The 25,275-nt window shown below is 42.8% G+C and overlaps 1 protein-coding gene across 1 annotated transcript in view; it reads left to right on the top strand.

Moving 5' to 3' along the window:
- Positions 1-5,713, top strand: part of TMEM237 (transmembrane protein 237) — a 31,448-nt gene extending 25,735 nt beyond the window's left edge. Inside the window, exons 10-13 of the mRNA XM_077829829.1 lie at positions 722-795; positions 1,431-1,524; positions 3,157-3,278; positions 5,330-5,713. Of these exons, the coding sequence (XP_077685955.1) occupies positions 722-795; positions 1,431-1,524; positions 3,157-3,278; positions 5,330-5,397 (358 nt within the window). The 3' untranslated portion in view covers positions 5,398-5,713. The remainder of the gene's footprint in view (positions 1-721; positions 796-1,430; positions 1,525-3,156; positions 3,279-5,329) is intronic.
- Positions 5,714-25,275: the final 19,562 nt, after the last annotated feature.

The following is a 25,275-nucleotide window of genomic DNA, read 5'->3' as shown; positions in this document are numbered from 1 at the left end:
TTTGTGTCTTATGCTAAAAATTGAAAGGGTTATATGGTTTCTTTCCAGACTGTATCTCTATGGATTAACGATGTATTGCTGAATGTTACACACTAGCAAAAGTTCCTATACCTGCTTTGATTCTATCATTGTGGCTTCTTCCTTCGCTTGTCTTAGGGAGGTGCCAGTTGCTGAAATTTGCAGAGCTGCTGCCTGGACTTCCAGTAAACATTATGCCTTGGACATGGCCTCTAGGGTAGGCACTGGATTTGGTAAAGCGGTGCTAGTCTATTCAATTAGGACTCTGTTCCACCTCCAGGTCAGTTTTCAGCACTGCCTATCGCTCTATCCCTTAAGAGGGAATATGCAGAACCACGCAAAGAAGAACTTAAGGTTACTTCCTTGTAACCAAGGTTCTTTGAGATCGCTCTGCATATTCACTCTTCCCACCTAACTTTCTCTCTGTCAGAGTCCTTGTTTGTTTGGTTTCTCCGGCTTTGTGGTAGAAGGAACTGAAGTGATGAGGGCACCTTACCCCTATACAGCCTTGTCTTCAGAATGTCAGTAACTGAGAGGAGAGGCAGGAGGCAGGGCATGAGAATGCTTCTTACACTGCTGGAAGAACTTTCTACCACGAGGTGGCTCAGTACCCGTAAGTGTAGATACACAGAGCCATCCTGAAGAAATTTTATTATAAGTAAATGATTTCATTTCTTTATATTTATATAATATATCTGTCCAGGGTTGACTTGGCTAAAGCATCAGTAGCAGTGCGAGGCTTCCTGACCCTGGATCCAGCAGCCATAGCCTCTTTCTGTGAGTATACAGCAGACCATAACATTCAGTAGCAGAAAATTACAGCCTTTATGCATCTTGGCATACATTTTCAGTGCTGAATTTAAACATGCAATCTACAGTACTGTTAATGGAAATTTCATCCCTAATTGTTCCCTACTTTAAAAAAATTTACATTACTGTATTAAATATTATCACTTCAGTCTGTTAGATAAAAATGGAGGGTCAAAGAGCTGAATGTTTCACTAACTATTTAAAAGTAAAAGTTTGGAATGAATGGTAGGATTTGTAGTTCTTCTGAATCCTTTTTCTCTTCCTTACGCCTTGTAATGTATTTTTTTCCATTTTGAATGCAGCACATGTACGAAGTAGAACAAGAATAATGACATATCCCTTTGACTTAGCCAGCAGGTGGTTAGTGGCCTTGGTCAGGATGGTAGAATGCAGGGGGCAGAAAGCAGATTTGAGAGATTAAGGAGCGTGCTGGAGAAGAAGACTGGGCAGTGGAAGTGAGCAGCACATTCTATGATTTTGGAGACAGTGGGGTGGAGGGAGAGGGAGAGGGAGAGAGCATTATTAAAAATCATTATTTTGTGACTAGATAGTGTTTTATGTAAAATTAGTGAAAGCTGCACATTTCTTTCCATTTATCCCAGTATACTTTGTTGCTCTCATCTTGTCTCTGAGCCAGCAGATGACAAGTGACAGAATCAACCTCTATACACCACCTTCGGAGAATGGGAGCCTCTGGTAGGAAATCTAAATAGCATTATTTTTTAACATTTTCTTGCCCCTTCTATGACACAGACCATGTAAGAATGTTTAATTAACATTGGTTTAGTGATGTCATGTAGTACACATCTAAAAGTGTTATAAAAGATTCCCAAAACTAAACCTGTCCTAATATTTTTGCATTTGAGACCTTAAACTGAGCCCTTGATGACTTTGAGAATTGAGGGTGTTTAGCAACTCACAGGATAGGGCTCACTGTGTCTAATGGTTAAATGTATCCTTTATACACCTTCATTGGCTTTGTCCTCAGGCCCCTGTTTTGAAAGTGACCAAACTGTGAAATGGCACATCACAGAGGTGGCACATTTTCTTTCCTGGAGCACATCAATCTGTGGAGTGCCAGTGTCTTTTTTGGAGGAGATTATCTATTCTCTCTAACAAATTAGGGAAAAGTGCCATAAAAAGACACTAAACAAGAGGCTACTGCAGAATTATCGGCCTTTGTGTAGAAAGACCATCGCTTCTTGGAGGGTGGGCCAGTAGTTGAGACAGAATCAAATTTGATGTTCCTAGTCTGTAGTCTTCATGGCTCTCAGAGACAGTCCTTCAACAAGGTGTCATACTCCTTTCTAGGCAGGACAGCTGTCTGGAATGCAGCCCTTAGGGAAGTTCAGACAAGTGTTCAACACAAAGTAAAAACAGAATTGGTAATTTGATATAGACATATCCCACTCTGTCACAGTCATAATTAAAAGTTTGTCTCCTCTGCAAATTTTACTACCTCACTACTCATTCCCCTTTCCAGATCATTAATAAATATGTTAAACAACACTGGGTCTAATATGGAACCTTGAGGCCCCCTGTTGTTAACCTTTTGCCAGGATGACAATTGACCATTTAATCCTGCTCCTTTATTTTCTGTCTCCCAGCTAGGGAAGTGGGTTAGTGACGAAATCTAACTTGAACACTCACTCCATGCTAAGTAGTGGGGCTTCTCAGTTGCATCATAGCCTTTGGTATTCACTCTCCTCTACAGCCCGTCAGATCCCAAAACCTTTAGAGCAGGGGTGGCCAACCTATGGCTCCAGAGCCACATGCGGCTCTTCAGAAGTTAATATGTGGCTCCTTGTATAGGCACCGACTCCGGGGCTGGAGCTACAGGTGCCAACTTTCCAGTGTGCTGGGGGGTGCTCATTGCTCAACCCCTCGCTCTGCCACAGGCCCAGCCCCCAGTCCACCCCTTCCCACCCCGTCTCCTGAGCCTGCCATGCCCTCTTCCCTCCTGCATGCCATGAAACAGCTGATCAGGGAGGTGTGGGGAGGGCTGCTGGTGGGTGGGAGGTGCTGGGAGCAGGGGCAAGGGAGCTGATGGATGGGGGCAGCTGACATATTACTGTGGCTCTTTTTATACATTGGTAAATTCTGGCTCCTTCTCAGGCTCAGGTTGGCTACCCCTGCTTTAGAGCATGAGGTGAGAAACATTTGTTGTTCTGTATTTGATTTTGTTTTTGTTTGGTGTTTTTAATTTCTCCAGTTGAAGCATCTAGCTGCCAGAGTGCTACATGGTAGAAGTTGTTAAAATAATAATATATACACACCAGGATAAGCCTCACTATCTTCCCCCTAATAAGTATCTAATGCTTTTCTCAGGACTGCAGGTGCAGAGGAACAGATTCTTCAGCCATGGATTGTGGTGAATCTGGTGGTGGCCCTTCTAGTTGGGCTATCGTGGCTCTTCTTATCTTACCGACCAGAGCTAGATCACAGTGAAGGTATGGAACATTAAGCCTAGAGGAAAGTTGGAGACTGCTATGTTCCTTTGGTCCTCCCAGATCTACTCTGTTCTGTGTTCAAAACTGGTCCTTAGAAATGTATCAGTGCTATAGTTAAGGATAAAATATTTCTATTATAATCCTTTTTTCTCCTCCTCTCTCTCTCTCTCCCTCTGAATACTCAGAACTTTCCAAAGAATTCACTTCTTGGAATGAAATTGTCCTTTGTTGTTCTCTTCTGATTATTTTTTTTTAAATTTGAGGAAATAATACTGTCATTTTTGAATGCTGTAGGATGGAATTTTTCCCCCTGTGTGTGTTAAACAAACAAGGAAACCTAACCAGTAATTTGTCCTGGCTAAAGCAAAATAAGATGACTTTTGAAATATGAGGGAGGGAAGGAGGGAAGCATGACTTTGATTTTAAAAAAGTTCAAACCATTTGAAAATTATGTACTCTGCTTATATATTAGAAGACTATATATTATGTTTTAAAGTGCACATTTCATGAATGACGTTTGTTGAATGTATGTACAATACTGCTTGGGCAGCAAATTCTTTTTAACAGACCAGAAAAGCAGGAGTAGTCCTTACCTAGACCTTCCTACACCGTCAAACTCCCCCTGTCCAGTGATACAGGCCCATTAATCTCCCTCACACAGCAATAGTGCGTCATTTATTATGTGATGATTGAATTACTTATTCAGTTCAAATTTTGCAGGCTTTGAATGTACTGGGTCCTCCAGAGCTCAGGGACAGTGCATAGTCCCCTTGTCTGTTTGGTGCAGAGCCTGGATGTTGCTCTGTTATCTCGGAATAGGGCTAGTGCCCTTTGGTGCCAGGATCAGGAACTAAAAGGTTGCTTAATGCTACCTTTGCCACTCCTCCCAGACTTGTACAGAGCACAGCTTAGCCAGTCCAGTGAACCTACAGTGAATATGTAGGTTGCTTGGGTTTCAATCACATGTCAACTGATGTCACCAAAAAAATCCCCTTTGATAGTATTTTGTAGATTTATGGAGCTTTAAAATATTTCTTCAAGCTGCTTTACAACATTTAACAACTTTTTATATCTCAGTTCCCTGCTGTCCCCTACTCCCTTTCCTGGTGTCATTCATACGTGTTGGGAGGTGAGTTGAAATTCAAAAATCCAGCTGGATTTTTAAATCTTTGGACTGCAAGCAATATATAATAGTATTATTGAAAAGTGCCTTAGAAATGGGGAAGCTGAGATACAAAGAGGTGAAATTGACTTTCCCAAGGTGAGCCGATGGCATGGTCTGGCCCAGAACTCCGTGTTTCCGGGCGCTAATCACTGACTAGAGGACAGTGCCTTAAAAGTTTTGAGAGAGAAATTCTGAGAAGGTTCATCTCAGGACTATCTTAAACAGACTGAAGGAAACTCAAAACTATTCAAAAACAGTCTAACAAACTCATACTTCATTGAGTAAAAAAAAATCGCCATCTGAAACAGCATATGGAGGTCATCAGCAAATGTAGTGGATCCAGCTATATGCTGAAGTATATTTTTCCTCAGCTAAATGTGCTGCCAGCTAGATAAAAATTGATAATATTCTAAATTGAATTCTGCTTTCTGATCGTAGTGTAATTTTAAAAACTTTCTAATGTTGACTTGTCTGGTTAGTTTATTTTGCTGTTTCTATTTTTGATAATGTCACTAGTCCAAATGGAGGATGCTGCTGTGTGGGGGTTTGCTGGCATTGAACATTCCTCATCGTACTAAGGCTTTTAGTACAATGGCAGCTTGGTGGGGACAGGGATGTCGCTTGCCATTATCAAGGTGTTGGTATTATTATTTAGAAGAAATTATTTATTATTATTTAGAAGAAAAGCAGGAGAAAATATTCAGCAATAATTTATATGGTTTTTCACTAAAGCATTTAAAAAATACTGGTTTTCTTTATTATTATTATATTTAGAAGAAATTTATTTATTATTATTTAGAAGAAAAGCAGGAGAAAATATTCAGCAATAATTTATATGGTTTTTCACTAAAGCATTTAAAAAATACTGGTTTTCTTTCTCTTCCAGAACTGATGTTTCATGCTGAAGTAGAAGAATTTCCTCAGCTGGATAAAGGCCTCACTGTCCAGTCGTAGTGCAGAAAATGCATTTTCATATACTGTAGCTGAGACTGAGGACTTAGCACTTATACGTATTGTACCTGTATATAATGCTTTTCTACAAAACAAAATTTGTATTTTTGTACATTGTTTTATATATATTTGTTGCTGATGGATCTTTTATTTTAATTATGCTATTTTAAAATATTCCAAAGATTTTTGAAAATAGAACTATAAAAAACGTTATGTATTTTTTTTCTGATAAAGTGAGTCTTTTCTGGGAGATAAACTCAAAACTAGTTTGGTAAACATCACTACCTAGATAGCACGGGAAGAAGACTGATGGGATACAAAAGATCAGATGGGCAAATGTTTTTGTGAGTAGCATTTTTTTTTATCCTCAGCCAGTTGCATTTCGGTGTTGATGCTAATGTCAGCTCATCTGATTAGGATGTATTACTTGGTTAAATATTTTTAAAGATCAAAACACAAGTCATCTTATGAAAAAAATAGTAGAATAAAAGTTATTTTAACAGAATATACAGTTAGAGAGAAAACTAACAGTCTTTTGGGGTGATCTGTTTTAGTTGTCATAGAAAAATGTGTAGCTGGTGTTAGGAATTAGGTTGTCTAGGGCTATATCTACAGTACAGAGTTAAATCAACGCAAGTGTCACCGACAATCATAAACTGCAATAACAACATCGCTTGCACATGTTTACATAATGCTCCCTGCATCAGCGGAGTGCATCCACGGTTAGTTCTCTAGCATTGACAGAGAGAGCAGTGCACCATGGGTAGCTAGCCCACTCTGCAACTTGCCACCTTCTGCTGCTAGGAGTTGTGGGAATGGGGAAATAGATCAGAGTGCATCATGGTTGCAGGCTCCCTGTCCCATCATGAAGTTTTTTCTGTTTCATCATTCCATGGGTGTCCGACTATGTTTCACGCCATTTTTCAACAGCCGCTGTAAACTATGCGCCCACCATCTCCACCTGAAATCATGGATCCAGCGCTGCTCTCTAGTCTTGTCATAAGTGTTATAAACACAAGGTGGCTGATCATGCAGTATTTTATGAGCTGCAAATCTGAACAGGAATCCGTGCTACCTGCCCTGCTGGGTGCCATGGAAAGAAACCATTCCAGATTACTTTTGGCATTCACAGAGTAGCTGCACGTGCTGGACCATCGCTATTGGGCTTGGGAAGCAAGCACCAAGTGGTGGGATCGCATCATTATGCAGGTATTGGATGATGACCAGTGGCTGCAAAACTTTCGGATGCAGAAAGCCATTTTCCTGGAACTGTGTGTGGAGCTCTCCCCTGCCCTATGGCACAAGGACACCGCAATGAGAGCTGCTCTCTTGGTGGAGAAGCGTGTGGCAATTGCTGTGTGAAAGCTGGCAACTCCAGACTGCTACTGGTCAGTCGCAAATCAGTTTGCAGTTAAGAAGTCCACCATGCGGGTTGTGTTCACTGAGATTTGCAGGACCATTAATCACATCCTGCTACCAAGAACTGTGATACTGGGAAATATGCATGAAATAGTGAATGGCTTTGCAGCAATGGGATTCCCTAACTGGTGGAGTGATTGGTGGCATGCATACCCCAATTTTGGCCCTGGGCTGTCTTGCGAGAGAGTACATCAATAAAAAAGGGTACTTCTCTATGGTATTGCAGGTGCTTGTGAATTACTGGGGTCGTTTCACTGATATCAATGCAAGGTGGTCAGGAAAAGTGCATGATCCATGCATCTTCAAGAACACTGGCCTGTACAGAAAGCTGCAAGCAGGGACTTTCTTTTGAGACAAGAAAATTCCAATGAGGGATGTTGAAATCCCTATAGTAAGCATACTCCTTATTCCCATGGCGCATGAAACCTTACACAGGAAACCTGGACAGCAGCAAGGAGCGCTTCAACAATAGGCTGAGCAGGTGCAGAATGACCATTGAATGTGCATTTGGTAGATTAAAACTGCACTGGCGCTGCCTTTATGGCAGGTCAGACCTCAATGAGGAAAATATTCTCATGGTCATAGCAGCATGTTGTGCTCTGCATAATATTTGTGAAGCTAAGAGGAAGACGTTTCCCCAGGGGTAGAGGATGGAGGTGGACCCAGATACCACAGCTATTAGAGGGGCACAACAGGGGACTATTCAAATCAGGGAGTCTTTGAAACAGTATTTTTCCACAGAGCCCCCGCTGCATAGGGGAATGGGAAGCAGATTCAAAAACTGCTAGTCTTGTACATTTCTATCCTTAACCCACTTCTAGCATATAATGAAACAAAGGCTCTACCTCACGTAGCCAGGCAGCATCAAATCAAAATGAGGACCAACCAGAGCTTCCCTCTCCTGCATCATGTGCACCAGAGCCGGAGTGCTGGGACTGGCTTGAACCCTTTGGGGTTGAGAAGAGGTCCTGGCTTGCCATGATACTGGATGACCCTCTCACCTGTCCCATCTCATCCTCCAACTCCACTTCCTCATCCACCACTTCATCCTTAGGGTTGAGTCTGCTGACCGCTGTCTCCAGCCCTCCAAAGTATCCACAGGGCTCTTGGCGATGGAGGTGGGGTTGCCATCGAGTACGGCGTCCAGCTCCTTATAGTGTGGCAGGTCTTTGGTGGAGCACCAGAGTGATGGTTTGACTCCCTTGCCTTCTGGTATGTCTGCCTCAATTCCTTGATCTTCACACAGCACTGAAGTTGTCTTGTTTGTAGCCGTTCTCCAATTTGCTATGAGAAATCTTCCCATGGGTATCAAAGTTCCTATGGCTGGAGCGGAGGTGGGACAGTACAGCCTCCTTTCCCTAGCCCCCACCCATTGCTGACCCACCACTCACCTCCTCACTGCCCCAAGTTCCCCCGTTCTGCTCACCACCTCCCCTGCCCGCGTGCCGCTCTCCTCCTCATCCCCTGCCAGACCCTTTCCCCGCCCGCCACAAGACCCCCACCACCACTTGCTGTGCAGCTGTCTCGCTGCTCACCTCCTCACCCTGCTGCTGCTTCCCCCCTCCCCTTTCCCCTTTTCACCTTAAAGCACTAATAACATTCTCCAAGGGAACTGAACTGGTAACAGGTATAGCTCAATTGCCAGATAGATTCTCCTCTGCGCAGCAGCGAGTTTGCTGTATACTGTATGGAGCAGGGGTAGGCAACCTATGGCACGCGTGCCGAGCTGATTTTCAGTGGGACTCACACTGCCCGGGTCCTGCACACCAGTCCCAGGGGCTCCACTGCTGGCCTGGGGTACTGGCCGCTGGACCCCTGCAAGCTGGGGTTCCATCTGCCAGCCCCGCTCAGCCCACTGCCAGCCCTGGGTCCCGGCCACCAGTCCAGGGGGCTCTGCTGCCAACCTGGGGTCCTGGCCACTAGCCCGGGGCTCTGCAGACACTCCCAGCTGTGGCCCACTGGCCCCAGTCTGGGGCAATGAGGGGTGCAGACAGGGGCAAGAGGGGTCGCAGCTCAGCACCCCCACCTTAAAAATTGTTCCAGTGCCACTGTGCTGGGATATTTTAAAGTCCGGATTTGCTGCTTACATCGCTGTCATGCCAGGTGGAACAGCGCACTTCATTTGACGCTGAGATTAGAATGTACATGCAAAAACTGGAATCAGAATTTTCTGACAGATTTCAAGATTTCCAGCGATTTGGCCCAATGCTCTCTTTTCTAATTAAACCTGAAAAGTTCAATGAAAGCAGCTTGGATTTGTCTGTATTTCAGTGGATGGGTGTTGAAGATTTCGAAATGCAGATCATTCAGTTAAAAAGCTAAGAACTGTGGGCATCAAAGTTTGGAGATCTGCGGAGTGCACTTGAAGCTACCGAGAGAGATCATGGGGCCTCTATTCTGACCTGCTGGACATCCCTGCCAGTGAAATTTAACTGTTTGAAGAAAATTGTGTTTGCAATGCTTTCAGCATTTGGATCCACATACCTGTGTCAACAGGTATTTTCACGCATGAAATCTGTCCTCTCTCCCTCTCAGAGCCGGTTAACAGCTGATCACTCAGAAGCCTGTGTGCAGCTTAAAGTATCCAAATACATGCCAGACACTGGAAAACTCATTAAGGAAAAGCAAAGGCAAGAATCACACTGAACTGATAAGATTGGTATTTTAATTTAATTTTAAATGACGCTTCTTAAACATTTTAAAAACCTTATTTACTTTACATACAACAATAGTTATATATTATAGACTTATAGAAAGATACCTTCTAAAAACATTAAAATGTATTACTGGCATGCAAAACCTTAAATTAGAGTGAATAAATGAAGACTCCGGCACACCACTTCTGAGATGTTGCCGACCCCTGGTATAGAGAGAGACCAAAAGCCAGGCTACCCACACCAACCTGAAGCCTAATCTCCCCTTTTGAAAAAGTGTTTGTCATTGACAGCCTGCATTAAGGCAGTAGTTTAATCACCTTCCTTACGCAGAATTCCCTGCCAGACTCATTTACTTAAACTGGGTTTGAATAAAATGACTTTATCGAGAAGTAAACTCACTGGCTATTTCAGGTCCTCCTTGAGCTAAGTTAACAGTTACTACTTCTGGGTACAGAGAATAACTGAAGGGTCATCATTTGGAAACTGTTTTTGACCCCAATAACACAAGGGGTTATATTGTAGGAAAATATTTTCCTACAATATAAATGTCAGCTGAATGTGGCCAAAGGCTTCCTGGGCATTGGCAAATGCCTGTTTAAATGGCTTCATGACCACTTTAATGGCTCTTTAACAGTTGCAGTGATCTCTGCTACTCAGTCTCTGGAAGGCTTTTTCACTGTGTAAAGTTACTCAGGGCTCCAGCAGCTGCAGGGACCTCCGAGTGGGGAAGGGGATGGGGTGGAGGAGAGGAGGAAGATTCACCCCAAGCAGCAGCAGCAGGCTGTGGGAGCCTCGGGGAAGGGTCAGAGCAGGGAGGCGGGGGTTTGGGGGCACCACAGCCAAGGTGTTGGGTGGCAGGGACTGCTGTGCTAGGAGAGGCAATGCCTCCCCTTGCCTATTGTACCTGTCACCCATGACACTGACACTGTGTTGATCTAATTTTGCCTCAGAAAACTCTATGCCTCTCATTCAGGTGGTTTTATTTTGTTGGTGTAGCAGGAGAGTTAAATCGGTGGGAGAGCATTGCAGTTTGTACACCTCCACCGTTTGTCAACGAAAGCTGACTTTTGTCGACAAAACTATGTAGTGTAGACAAGGCCTGAGCATTGTTTGAAAAGGGGGTGGTTGATACACTTTAGAGATGTGAATAATTTTTTTCAGTTAGTTTTCTGACAGAAGTCCTTATGTAATATGCCGATGTCAAGATGGAGTAAATATATAAAACGAGAAATCTTACAATAAGAAGGTCATTGGGCAGCCATCTGTGAGATGTAATACATGAATAAATACGTCTTTTTGCCAAATGGGATTATTCTTTGATACTTTCAAAATTAAGACTCCCAAAAATTTCTCTACGGTTAGGGTATATAAGTATTAAAAAGCCAATCATGGGTGTAGTAGTTTGATTTCTCCTTACTTCAGACCTGGCCACTGTAATTGTTATAGTATTGTTCATAACTGTTTAAAGTAAGAAATATGGATTTCAGCCATTACTAAGGTTTCTGTAACATATATTTCTGCTGGAGAATTCTTTCTCCCATAGCAATATTACATTGTTTCATGTTACACTTAGCATGTGTAGGAACCAAGCAGGAAACTTTCCTAGAGTTAGTAATAGAAAGTGTGTGTGTGTGTGTACACACAATCAACCAACTTTATTATATGGACAAACATAACAAATATGAAAAAACTGATTTTTGATCGGAGGAAAACAAGCATTTATAACTACTTATCAACAAATACTGTTAAAATTGGGAAGAAGAACCCATTTCTCAGGAAAGTATAAGGAAATAAAGCACAAATATTATTTGCGTACATGATTGTATACACTGGTTTTGCATTATCTTTATTTAATAACAAATTATGCAAATCCTAGTAGACAGTTCCTCAGCATAAAAATACAGTTACAATTAAAGCCACTTGGCAGGCTTAGCGACCAAGGAGTCAGTCACTATGAAGGTGCTACTCTTTCACCTACAGACTTTTAGAACAAAAGTAAAACAATAATGGAGCATTGGCATTGAACATGCCCTGTGGGGGGCTTGAGTTTCCAATGATGTCAGTCTAGTACCTTCCAGGAACACTAACATTCAGTGCATGTGACTTTTTCTAAAGTGCTTTGTATAACCTTTCATAAGGATATTGGCAACAACTAAAATAATTCTATCAGAATTAAAAATAGGTGCTCCATTTCTGTAGGCAACTTTCTAGAGAGTCTATTCTGCTACTTAAACATGTTAATAATTCCAGTATTTATTTTTATGGATGTTATGTGTGCATCTCTGTAAATTAAATCCATAGGACTAAATTATGGTTGGCCTTGCATGGGTAAAGGAGAGTGGAGATGGTGCAGGGATCCCCTCTTCACCATTGTTCCTGCATTGGAGGCTGCAGTTATAATAGTTTGGCTGAATGTGCTGGCTAATGCTCCCATGTTTAAACAAACAGCCAGTGATTAAATTTAAGGTAATTAAATGTTTCAAAGCCAAGTTTGCCTGCAGTCTGTCTAAAAATTCCAGTATACATTTTTTGTATGTTCATATGTTTCTGTGGGAATGTGTATGTATATGCTTAAATTACCCAGAGCCTAGCCAGGCTTTTAATATTCCAGCCATTTAAAATTGCATCTGAGAAAGTGACACATTGGCTGATGCATGCTTTGTTTTCTTTTACAAAATAATTTTCAGTTTATTAAGCCTCACAATTGAATTTGGATCTAAGTGAGAGCTTTTGTTTGTTTTAACCAATTTATTTGAGCATGAGCTTTCGTGAGCTACAGCTCACTTCATCGCTCATGCTCAAATAAATTGGTTAGTCTCTAAGGTGCCACAAGTACTCCTTTTCTTTTTGCAAAGACAGACTAACACAGCTGTTACTCTGAAACCTTTGTTTGTTTTGTTTTAGCTCCTCATAAAGTTTAGAACAAGTCAGAAATAAGTTTGAGAAATAAATACATTTAATTAATAAAAATGTAACAAATTTAACAAATGTAAATAAATTTGTAACAGCCTTAACTGAGATACTTTTGTGGGTGTTTCCACTTCACTGGTATCAGTGGTTTTTAATGCAGTATTTTTGTGTTCATTAAAGTATTATGGAAATATTAGTGCCAATTTGTTGGTTTTCCCCATTACTGTTACAAATAACTATACGCTATGACTGGAACATTAGAGAAAACTATTTTCCTCTATTTTTCAGATTATTGTACTTTGTTCATTTTGACATTTGTATATCAGTTTGCCTGTTTCCCCATCAGTCAATTTCCTCCTTGTTGTGTTGGTCTTTCCCAGAGCAACAAGAGAAAGAAAGTCTTAGAAAATGTGATTGTAAAACCACAAAAACTGTCAGGGACACTCAGGAATTGTAGGACCTGAAACTACTTTTAACTCATTTATTAGTTGATGCTGTCCCTTCAGTGTTGTTTTACACCTCAAAAATGTAGTCCCTGTTGTTTGAAGCTAACTCACATTAATTTAAAACAAGTCTTTAAAAATCTACATCTTGTACAGTACTGCTTAATTTATGCTTTCTCCCCCAACTACAGATATTTGGGATTATGGTCAGATTTTACTCATTCTTTTGCAAATATATGAGTGAATACTATACACTAAAAAATGACAAGATTGGGAAGAACATCCAGAAGGAATTATCTTCTATATCTTCATAAAATAGTTACTTAATTTTATTTCCTTTTAATTATGGCAACTATAGTCCTAAATTCTTCAATGCTATAATGGGCACGTTATCGGTTTGGGTTAGTTCATTGTTATTTGTTGACATTGTTATTGTTCAGGTTTCAGAGTAGCAGCCGTGTTAGTCTGTATTCGCAAAAAGAAAAGGAGTACTTGTGGCACTTTAGAGAGGAACACATTTATTTGAGCATAAGCTTTCATGGACTAAAACCCACTTCATTGGATGCATGCAGTGGAAAATACAGTAGGAAGATTTTATATACACAGAGAACATGAAACAATGGGTGTTACCACACACACTGTAACCAGAGTGATCACTTAAGGTGAGCTATTACCAGCAGGAGCGCGGGGGGCGGGGAGAAAAAATAACCTTTTGTAGTGATAATCAAGATGGGCCATTTTCAGCAGTTGACAAGACCATGTGAGGAAATAGTAGGGGGAAAAATAAACATGGGGAAATAGTTTTACTTTGTGTAATGACACATCCACTCCTAGTCTTTATTCAAGCCTAAGTTAAGGTGTCCAGTTTGCAAATTAATTCCAATTCAGCAGTCTCTCACTGGAGTCTGTTTTTGGAGTTTTTTGTTGTAATATTGCAACTTTTAGGTCTGAAATCCAGTGACCAAAGAGACTGAAGTGTTCTCCGGCTGGTTTTTGAATGTCATAATTCTTGACGTCTGATTTGTGTCCATTTATTGTTTTTATGTAGAGCCTGTCCAGTCTGACCAATGTACATGGCAGTGGCGCTGGCCTAGAGCTCACTTAGGGGTGAGTGCTCAGCGCTTCTGAAAATCAGCCCTGTATGTTTGTTGTGGGTTCAAACCCACAGGGTGAGCTCAGGGGAGGGCGAGTGTCGGGCCTGTCTGTCCCCACGGTGGCGTTCCCTGGTGGAAGGGGTCGGCGCGGGGAAAGTTTACTGTGCCGTGTTAGAGAGGGATGGTTCAGTCTCGTTTTAAATTAACACCTCCTCTGTCTCGGGTGACAGCGACGTCTCGCGGCTCACCCCGTCTCTCCCACGGGCTGACGTGTATTTATTCTGCAAGGAAAAGGGGCCCGGGTGCCACGGCAGCCCTGCGTCAGGATTTGTTCTCCCCTCGCAGCGCGTTTCTCCACTTACAACCGTCTCCCCCACGCGCCGGGGCGCTCGGGGCCGTTCCTCCTCCCGCCGCCAGAGGGCGCGGGCCGCGCGCTGGGGCAAGCGGCCGTTGCCCCGGTTGTGGAGGCCGGGGGCGCCGCGACGTCGGCCCCCGGGGCGAGGGGCTGCGTGTTCTCGGCCTCCCTGTCCCCGCTCCAGCCAGCTCGACGCGATGGATGCGGTGCAGAGGAACTCCAGCGGCGGGGCGGCCAAGTTCGGCAAGGCGCGTTCCGTGCTGAAGGTGAGGGCGGGGTGGGGGTGCAGGAGTGTGGAGGGGTGGGGGGGTCGAGGGGGTGAGGGCGGGGTGTGTGTGGAGGTGCAGGGGGATGGAGGCGGGTGGGGTGGGAGTATTGGAGGGCAGGGTGCTGGGGTTTGGAGGGTTGATGAGGTGTGGGGGTGTTGGAGGGTGGGGTGGAGGGGTGGGGGGGTCGAGGGGGTGAGGGCGGGGTGTGTGTGGAGGTGCAGGGGGATGGAGGCTGGTGAGGGTGGGGTGGGAGTATTGGAGGGCAGGGTGCTGGGTGTGGAGGGTTGATGAGGTGTGGGGGTGTTGGAGGGTGGGGTGGAGGGGTGGGGGATCGAGGGGGTGAGGGCGGGGTGTGTGTGGAGGTGCAGGGGGATGGAGGCTGGTGAGGGTGGGGTGGGAGTATTGGAGGGCAGGGTGCTGGGTGTGGAGGGTTGATGAGGTGTGGGGGTGTTGGAGGGTGGGGTGGGGGGGTCGAGGGGGTGAGGGCGGGGTGTGTGTGGAGGTGCAGGGGGATGGAGGCGGGTGGGGTGGGAGTATTGGAGGGCAGGGTGCTGGGGTGTGGAGGGTTGATGAGGTGTGGGGGTGTTGGAGGGTGGGGTGGAGGGGTGGGGGATCGAGGGGGTGAGGGCGGGGTGTGTGTGGAGGTGCAGGGGGATGGAGGCTGGTGAGGGTGGGGTGGGAGTATTGGAGGGCAGGGTGCTGGGGTGTGGAGGGTTGATGAGGTGTGGGGTGTTGGAGGGTGGGGTGCAGGGGTATGAGTGGGTATTGGTAGACTGGGGTGCTGAAATTGCTTTTGGGTATCTCCCCATCTCACACCAGCTGTGCATGCACGTGCTTGTACGCATTCACACGCGCATGCAAGCTGTAGGTTTCATATGCTCTCAGAAATGGCCTTGAAGAGAAGTTTCACTTCTCAGCAAAAGCCAGTATTTGCTGCTTAAGTGTTCTTTGATCAGTTTGGGCTTTCACATAAAGACCACGTCACTTTAGTATTCTCTGTGGACATCCACCCAGTACGATGGAGGTGCTTATAATGGTGTGAATCACTAACACATTTTATTTTCATTCATCTACTAATCCAGAAAGTTGAAATTGTGAATATTCATAAGAAAAGCGTCCAGAAACTCCTTTTGTTTTCAGCACTAGAGGCTGCTGGTACATAGTGGTAATTTGGAGCAGCGACTCCTTATTTTGTAGCAATGAGAAACTCTCATTTACTGTAAGAATATTTCATACAGTAGTTTATCATCAACAGTTCATGGGGGCCCTAAAACATTTTGCCACTAGGTTGTCATTCTTTTTGGCTAGTGTTTCATCATTCTATTTGTATGTTGAGAGTCCATCCACTGTACAAGACTGAGGCTAAGTTTTTGTTTCTGTTTTGTCAAAAATGCCTTGTGCTCAGAAGATGGAAAAAATAGAATTCAGTTTCAAACATATTTAAAATTTTTTGAATTAGGCTTCATCCAAAATCTCTTTTTGAATATGGTGGTTGACGATAACCTATGTGACTACACTTTTTGAGTGTTGCCTTGTGCATCCCTATTGTGGGAAAACATGCTTTCTCAGTTTCAAAGTTCTTTTACTCTAAGATTGAACAGAGCAACATTTGTGAATGGCCATGAAATGCAGAGGTATGCCCATTAATATACACAGGAATCATGTTTACAGTCCAAACACCAGTATTCGTATGCTTTCCTATGGAAGAGAAACTCATATTTTTATAGGGTTTTAGATTTTGTTGGTTTTTATTCACTGGTGGAGTCATAGGAGTGTTCTCTTATGTTGGAAGCTGCAAAATATACTTGTTTGTTCGTGTTTTAACCTCCAGATTAATTAGGAAATAGTGTACTGTATTTTCTGTTTGAAAAGGCCATTGCAAAATCTTTTTTTCTTACTTCTGGTAGTTGTTGCAGAAAATCCTGAAGCCATCTGATAAAGGAACTGAACAACCTACTGACGTCCACAGTTTAGTCCCCTGTGGAGATGTGGTATGTACACTACAGACCATTGTTTCTCTAACAGTGGTCTGTGGTACTTGGAGGAATAGGGGGCAATCAATGAAGAGCTGGCTGGTCACATAGTGCTGCCTCTTTCTTCGTGTTTTCAGTTACCAAATTACATTTAAAAACATGTAAAATTAATATTAAGTCAGTGTTTTATGTATTTTTAGTTAAGTTCTTGTTCTAGTTGTCACTTGGACATTAATGCAGTCATAAACTAGAGGGTGGTTGCTCATATGATAGATCATGTCTCCTCTCATTATCTATGAGAATCTCTTTATTAAGATACCTACAAAATGAAGGTTTAGTGTAACAAATTTATTTGAGCATAAGCTTTCGTGAGCTACAGCTCACTTCATCAGATGCATGCAGTGGAAAATACAGCGGGGAGATTTATATACACAGAGAACATGAAACTAACTGTTTCCACATATCTATTCAGGGGACACCATCATACGGCCTAATCACATCAACCACAGTATCAGAGGTTCGTTCACCTGCACATCTACCAATGTGATATGTGCCAGCAATGCCCCTCTGCCATGTACATTGGCCAAACTGGACAGTCTCTACATAAAAGAATAAATGGACACAAATCAAATGTCAAGAATTATAACATTCAAAAACCAGTCGGAGAACACGTCAATCTCTTTGGTCACTAGATTACAGACCTAAAAGTTGCAATTTTTCAACAAAAAAACTTCAAAAACAGACTCCAACGGAGACTGCTGAATTGGAATGTGTCATTACACAAAGTAAAACTATTTCCCCATGTTTATTCCCCCCACCCCCGTTCCTCAGACGTTGACCATCCTTGTCAATTGCTGGAAATGGCCCACCTTGATTATCACTACAAAAGGTGTCACGTCCCCCCTCCCCCGCTCTCCTGCTGGTAATAGCTCACCTTACCTGATCACTCTTGTTACAGTGTGTATGGTAACATCCATTGTTTCATGTTCTCTATGTATATAAATTTCCCCACTGTATTTTCCACTGAATGCATCCGATGAAGTGAGCTGTAGCTCACGAAAGCTTATGCTCAAATAAATTGGTTAGTCTCTAAGGTGCCACAAGTGCTCCTTTTCTTTCTACAAAATGAAGAAGTATGGGAACCCCTTCATCAAATTCTTATATTCTTACAGGTTTCAGAGTAGCAGCTGTGTTAGTCTGTATCCGCAAAAAGAAAAGGAGTACTTGTGGCACCTTAGAGACTAGCAATTTTATTTGAGCATAAGCTTTCGTGAGCTACAGCTCACTTCATCAGATGCATCATGAAAGCTTATGCTCAAATAAATTTGTTAGTCTCTAAGGTGCCACAAGTACTCTTTTTCTATGTGCTTACAGAGATTTAAAAATTACTATGCAACTCTTGGTAAAATTTAATCACCTGATTCACTTGAACATACTCGTTCAGGGATGTCCTTGAAATTGTTCTATATTGCAGAACGTTTATTTATTTTCATTTCACTAATAAGCTTCTGTGTTCACAGCTGAAGCTAAGAGACTCATTGTTCAGTTTACTGATAAAATTTTTTTTTTGTTCGGTGGATCAGGCATTGTACAACTAAAATGGAGACATAGCCCCTGTCGCCATGAGTTCACTGTCTTTTACAAAGCAACTACAATCTTTGCCTATATCAAATGGAGATCTAATACCAGATCCATGGATTTGGTCTATAAAAAATGTAAATAAATATTGTATCACTCAAAAACAAATTATTTAATGTTTATTTAAAACATTGTTAAAGAAGCAATAATACCTTGCCTAAAGTATAGGCATGTTTGGGTTTTTTCCTGTATGGTCTCCAAAAGTGTCATTTATTCACCATCCCTGTATACATTGTAATGCCTTATTGCTTTTTAAAATTGCTGTAATTGCTTAATTTTTCTCCCTGTCTAGTTCTGAAACTTCTATATCTCTGAGCGGTATATTTTAAAAAAGAGTAATGGAATTCTACATAGACTAAATCCTGAAATATTTCCCAAGGCAAAATTGAATAAAGAATCCAGGATTTGGCCTCATGGTTAGAGGGAAAAGGTTTCCACCTTTTGTGGGTTTGCTGGAAGTGTGTAATTTTTTCTGAAACCCTGTATTTCTTCTCACCATTTTATAAAGACTAAGTTACTACATTGTTTTGCTACAAAGCAACAAATGCATTTGCTTGTATTAAGTAATGACAAATGACTTCTGGTGTTAAGTGCCTATAAAAAATTTCTGTATCAGGACCTAAAGCAAGTTTCAAGATTTTTGTGGGATTAATTTATCACTTGTCCTCTTTCGGGTTTCATTAGGTTGGTTGCCTGGCTGTTCATGTGAAGATGTGCAAAGATTTTACATCAAAATGTATCCTTTTTCTATTTCCCTACCCTCTGCTAAGCATATTTTCCTCTATCTTTGCACTGATAACACCTTTAGAGTACTCTGTCAGGAAAGTATAGAGCCTCTTACTCTGTAGGTTCTTGCAGTTCATTTAAGAGATAATGCTTTCTTTCTCTAGCTATTGAGTTTGACATTCATATAGTGTGTGACCTTATTTGGAATTTAGCACTGAGCCAGGGTCCAGTAATAGAAGCCTAAGGAGACTCACTGAGTAGACTTCATTGTTTATGTACTGTAGGAACAAAAGACACATTTACATTGAGAGAACAATTGTAATTTTAAAAAGCAAAGATATTTAATTATTAGATTATTATATAGCAATCAGTACTCTATCTAGACTGAATTTTTGACTCATGAAAGGGTGACAAATTATTTTTAAACCATTTACATTGTTACGGTTAGTGACCAGAAGACACTTGGGAAATCTTAAGTACAGTATTTCAGGCAGTCTGCACAAAACTTCATGTTTGACTAAATAGTATGTTGCTCACGTTTTAAGTAATCTTATTTTTTATCATAAAATAAATGAAAACAATATATAATAAATAGGGCCCTACCAAATTCACGGCCATGAAAAACGCGTCACGGACCGTGAAATCTCGTCTCCCCCCGTGAAATCTGTATAGTACAAGGTAAAAGCACACAAAAGGCCAGTTTTCACGGGGGGAGACTAGCGTTTCTTAAACCTGGGGTCCTGACCCAAAAGGCAGCTGCAGAGGGGTAGCAAGGTTATTTTAGGGGGGTAGTGGTATTGTCAACGTTACTTCTGTGCTGCCTTCAGCGCTGGGTGGCTGGAGAGCAGCAGCTGTTGACCAGGCGCCCAGCACTGAAGGCAGCGCCCCGCCAGGAGCAGGGCAGAAGTACGGCTGGCAATATCATAACATGCTGCTCTTACTTCTGCGCTGCTGTCTTCAGAGCTGGGCAGCTGGAGAGTGGTGGCTGTTGATTGAGGCCTAGTTCTACAGGCAGCAGCGCAGAAGTAAGGGTGGCAATATTGTGCCTTGCTGTCCTTACTTCTGTGCTGCCGCTGGCGGCAGCTCTGCCTTCAGAACAGCCACAGTTCTCCAGCTGCCCAGCTCTGAAGGTAGTGCCACTGTCAGCAGCAGTGCAGAAGTAAGGGTAGCGATACCACAACCCCACCTACAATAACCTTCCAACCACCTCCGCAACTCCCTTTTGGATCAGGACCCCTACAATTACAACACTGTGAAATTTCGGATGTAAATAGCTGAAATCATGAAATTTATGACAGGTTTCAGAGTAACAGCCGTGTTAGTCTGTATTCGCAGAAAGAAAAGGAGTACTTGTGGCACCTTAGAGACTAACCAATTTATTTGAGCATGAGCTTTCGTGAGCTACAACTCACTTCATCGGATGCATACTGTGGAAAGTGTAGAAGATCTTTTTATACACACAAACCATGAAAAAATACCTCCCCCCACCCCATTCTCCTGCTGGTAATAGCTTATCTAAAGTGATCACTCTCCTTACATTGTGTATGATGATCAAGTTGGGCCATTTCCAGCACAAATCCAGGTTTTCTCCCACCTCCCCCCCCCCCCCCCCAACCCACTCTCCTGTTGGTAATAGCTATGGGTACCCACATGGCCTCACAGTATGCCAACATTTTTATGGCTGACTTAGAACAACGCTTTCTCAGCTCTCGTCCCCTAACGCCCCTACTCTACTTGCGCTATATTGATGACATCTTCATCATCTGGACCCATGGAAAAGAAGCCCTTGAGGAATTCCACCATGAATTTCCATCCCACCATCAACCTCAGCCTGGTCCAGTCCACACAAGAGATCCACTTCCTGGACACTACAGTGCTAATAAACGATGGTCACATAAACACCACCCTATACCGGAAACCTACTGACCGCTATTCCTACCTACATGCCTCCAGCTTTCACCCAGACCACACCACACGATCCATTGTCTACAGCCAAGCTCTGCGATACAACCGCATTTGCTCCAACCCCTCAGACAGAGACAAACACCTACAAGATCTCTATCAATCATTCTTACACCTACAATACCCACCTGCTGAAGTGAAGAAACAGATTGACAGAGCCAGAAGAGTTCCCAGAAGTCACCTACTACAGGACAGGCCTAACAAAGAAAATAACAGAATGCCACTAGCCGTCACCTTCAGCCCCCAACTAAAACCCCTTCAACGCATTATTAAGGATCTATCCTGAAGGATGACCCAACACTCTCACAAATCTTGGGAGACAGACCAGTCCTTGCCTACAGACAGCCCCCCAACCTGAAGCAAATACTCACCAGCAACCACATACCACACAACAGAACCACTAACCCAGGAACCTATCCTTGCAACAAAGCCCGTTGCCAACTGTGCCCACATATCTATTCAGGGCACACCATCACAGGGCCTAATAACATCAGCCACACTATCAGAGGCTCGTTTACCTGCTCATCCACCAATGTGATATATGCCATCATGTGCCAGCAATGCCCCTCTGCCATGTACATTGGTCAAACTGGACAGTCTCTACGTAAAAGAATAAATGGACACAAATCAGATGTCAAGAATTATAACATTCATAAACCAGTCGGAGAACCCTTCAATCTCTCTGGTCACGCGATTACAGACATGAAAGTTGCGATATTACAACAAAAAAACTTCAAATCCAGACTCCAGCAAGAGACTGTTGAATTGGAATTCATTTGCAAATTGGATACAATTAACTTAGGCTTGAATAGAGACTGGGAGTGGCTACGTCATTATGCAAGGTAACCTATTTCCCCTCGTTTTTTCCTACCCCCCAGATGTTCTTGTTAAACCCTGGATTTGTGCTGGAAATGGCCCACCTTGATTATCATACACATGGTAAGGAGAGTTATCACTTTAGATAAGCTATTACCAGCAGAGAGTGGGGTAGGGGGAGGTATTTTTTCATGGTTTGTGTGTATAAAAAGATCTTCTACACTTTCCACAGTATGCATCTGATGAAGTGAGCTGTAGCTCACGAAAGCTTATGCTCAAATAAATTGGTTAGTCTCTAAGGTGCCACAAGTACTCCTTTTCTTTTCATGAAATTTATGATTTTTTTAAATCCTATGACTGTGTAATTGACCAAAATGGACTGTGAATTTGGTAGGGCCCTAATAATAAAACTTCAAGAGTTTTATTATTTCTCTTTTAAGTGTTTTTTCCCTCACTGTGAATATTACATCAGCTTCCTAACATTACAGTTAATCACAGGCAGTCTGTGGGTGTGTTTTAGTTCTGAATGTTTTAATCACAGGTCTCACAGTTCAGTGCACCGCATTCTTCAATGTGGCAACATCGAAGTAACTTGCCATTAAGTCCCTGTAGCAGGGCAGTTACCTGGCTCCTAGAAAAAAGGCTAGGCTGATAGGGGGAAGCAGCCACAGCTGGGCCACGCCCCAATCAGGCCACATCTGGCCCTGTTATAAGGGCCCAGGGAGGAGCTGGGTCAGTCTCTCTCCAGCTGTAGAGAGAGAAGGACCTGGCTGCCTGGGAGCTGAGCAGGGTACCTGAGTGGAGCAGGGCTGGGGAAAGGCTAGAGGAGCTGGGGAGCTCCATCCTGGAGAACCCCCCAGGCTGCAGGCCTTGCTAAAGGCTGGGAAGGGTACTGGGGTTGCAGAAGTGCAGCCCAGGGTTAGGCAAAGACAGCAGGTCTCAACCCCTTTTGCCAGTGATGAGTGGATTACAGACTGCAGTCTGCCCCAGTGAGCGGTGGCTAGATGGTGACTGGCAGTAGCTGCTGAGACAAGGTGCAGATAGACGGTTGGGGGTTCCCCGCGGAGGGGAGACCCAGAGGCTGCGGGGGAACAGCAGAGGACAGAACCCCGAGGTAAGGGGCACCGGGGTCTGGGAGGGACATGGGGGCTGAGGCAAGCGGGACATTGGTCAGCAGAGGGAGCTCCAGAGCTGGAGAGCTAATTCGCAGGATGACCAGCAGGAGGCGCCGCACCGGTGAGTCGTTGCTTTGCTACAGTGCCTTTTGCCAATTTTTGTGAATTTACAGTCTGATCTTAAAAAAAAAAAAATGCTGTTTTAACAATATACAGGTGCAACTGAATTACCCAAAAAAGGGAAACAGTAAAATTGACAATAGTGTAATAGTGAGGAGACAAATGTGAATTCATATTTTGACCACTGCCCGTGGTCAAATATCTGCTTATTTCTGAAAGAAGAAATAGCAGTATGATCCTGGTTAAGTGCCAGTGTAGACAGAAAAAAAGAAATTTTAATCTTAAAAAAATACCCAGGTTTATTAATTGGTTTCGCACACATGCAGTGAGGAGAATTAGATGTTACTGACTACTGCTCATTATTTTCATGGTAGTCACTACCATGTAATAAACCCACTTTACTGTTGCTGGCTCACTAAAAAGATCTCTCTGTTTCCTAAATGAATGTCTTTCAGTCAATGTACAGCAGAATACAAACTTGCTGCTTCGCATTAGTGTTAATGAAGTCATGAAATGCACAAATCCACAGAGTTTCAAATCACAGTTAAAGAAGAGCAGAAAGGACATGGTGATTCATTTTGAAGATGTGAAATATTTTTCTGTACAGGTATTATTACAGCCTCTGCTCTTTTATAATGTAATTCTCATTATTGGTTTAATAACATGATAGCACTAAATATCTAGAGCTGTATTTTCAGGGGCAAGGAGGAGGGAATCTCATGTACTGTGGTACTTTGTGAGTATTCTCTTTTTTTTAATCAATATACATCTCATCTAGGTTCATAAAGTAAAACTGCAATTAAGTCTGCAGGCTCTGCTCCAGTCCCTTAACCACAAGACTGTTTTTCTCTGCCCAGAGTTTAGAGATTGTTATTGCTATCTGGTCAAGGGAGGATGAACTGGAGATTATTCTCTGGTTGAGTAGGGTGCACATACGGTAGGACTTGATTTGGTGTAACGTAGAAATCATTGGAGTTACATTGTTGTAAAACTGGTATAATGTATTGGTGAGTCAGGCCCATAGTGTTTGCTTGGTGATTTTATATTCATTTGTCAAGTATGGTACAGTGTACTGGGGATATGTGGCTCATTCTGTCATTGTTCAAGCTAAATTGTGAACCGGCATACAGTTGTTCCATGGTTTAGATTGGAGGGAATAAAAGGACTGATTTAAGACTGTTTTGGGTAGTAAAACTCTGCATTTCCATGCTTTCCAATGTTTGATTTAAGTGTAATCTTAACTTTGAATTTCCGGGCTTTCAGATATTTGTATTTTTTTTAATTGCAATGTTTTAAGATATTTTCCCTCTGAAGTTATTGATACATATTTACAACCTTATGTCCTGCTTAACTTGTTTTGATGTGGAATTATTTGGGGCTCATTTTTAAGAAAAGCTTAGCTCTACTCTAGCCAATTCCACTACACCATACCATCTTTGTCAAACTAAGCACACTTAATCTGGGCTGTGCCTACTGGGAGGGTGGAAGGTGGTGGGATTGATGTGAAGCATGACTGGGTGATATGGGGGAAGTCAAAATGCCTTTGCTAGTGGGTGTGATGGGGTTCTCCATTTAGCCTTCGTTGTGGAGCATAAATTCCTATTATTTGGGGCAACTGAAACTTCCTATTACCCCTTTTGACCCAAGCGGTAGGCCAAAATTTAAGGTGTTTTGAGTTGTTTCCTTTAGGAGAAATTGATGATAATCAGATGTTTCTTTGATGCAGTCCTGTTTACTTACAAAGAAGGTACACAAAGCCCTGTTTCTCTGAAAGCAGTAAGGTCAACTAGCAGGAGGTAGTTTCCTTGCTCATAATTCCAAGCCTGCATTTCCAACCAGCATTCTGCCCCCAAACCCTTTTTCTTAGCTTTCTGTTATGCCCATGCTACCAATTATTCTCTTACTGTCTCCTGGCTTTCTGCCTGCCTCTGACATGCAACTGCAGTTCAATTAGTTGCCAGTCCCTGCATTTATCATCCCTCAGGGCATCCTACTGGACCAGATGGCCCCACTGCTGCCCAGACCTTATGTGAAGTCTACTCCTTCAATAGAAGTTTCCATTATTTCAACTATTGCAGTACTAAACAGAGGGACATTTAATTGTTCTCCCATCTAGCCTAAATGGAAGGTGCCCGCTAGCATGCCATCAGTTTCAAAGAGATCTGTGAGTGCCCAGCCTTCACTTGTTCCCCTCAGAACTGTGTAGTGAGTGCTGTAGCAAATAGGTCAGTTTGCCCCAGATTTAACCCTTTCCTCAGTTGCTCTTGTTGCTCCATGTGGATAGCATGTAGATGTTGTGTTTTAACTTTTAGGTTCCAAGGCGGCAACAGGATGAGCGGAATAGGATTATTCTAGAATTGGTAGGATTTCAAGGTCCAAAAGAC

Source organism: Eretmochelys imbricata, chromosome 11, assembly GCF_965152235.1.
Source record: "Eretmochelys imbricata isolate rEreImb1 chromosome 11, rEreImb1.hap1, whole genome shotgun sequence".
Classification (NCBI taxonomy): domain Eukaryota; kingdom Metazoa; phylum Chordata; order Testudines; family Cheloniidae; genus Eretmochelys; species Eretmochelys imbricata.
The sequence above is the reverse complement of the archived record's forward strand: the minus strand, read 5'-3'. Positions and strand labels throughout refer to the sequence as shown.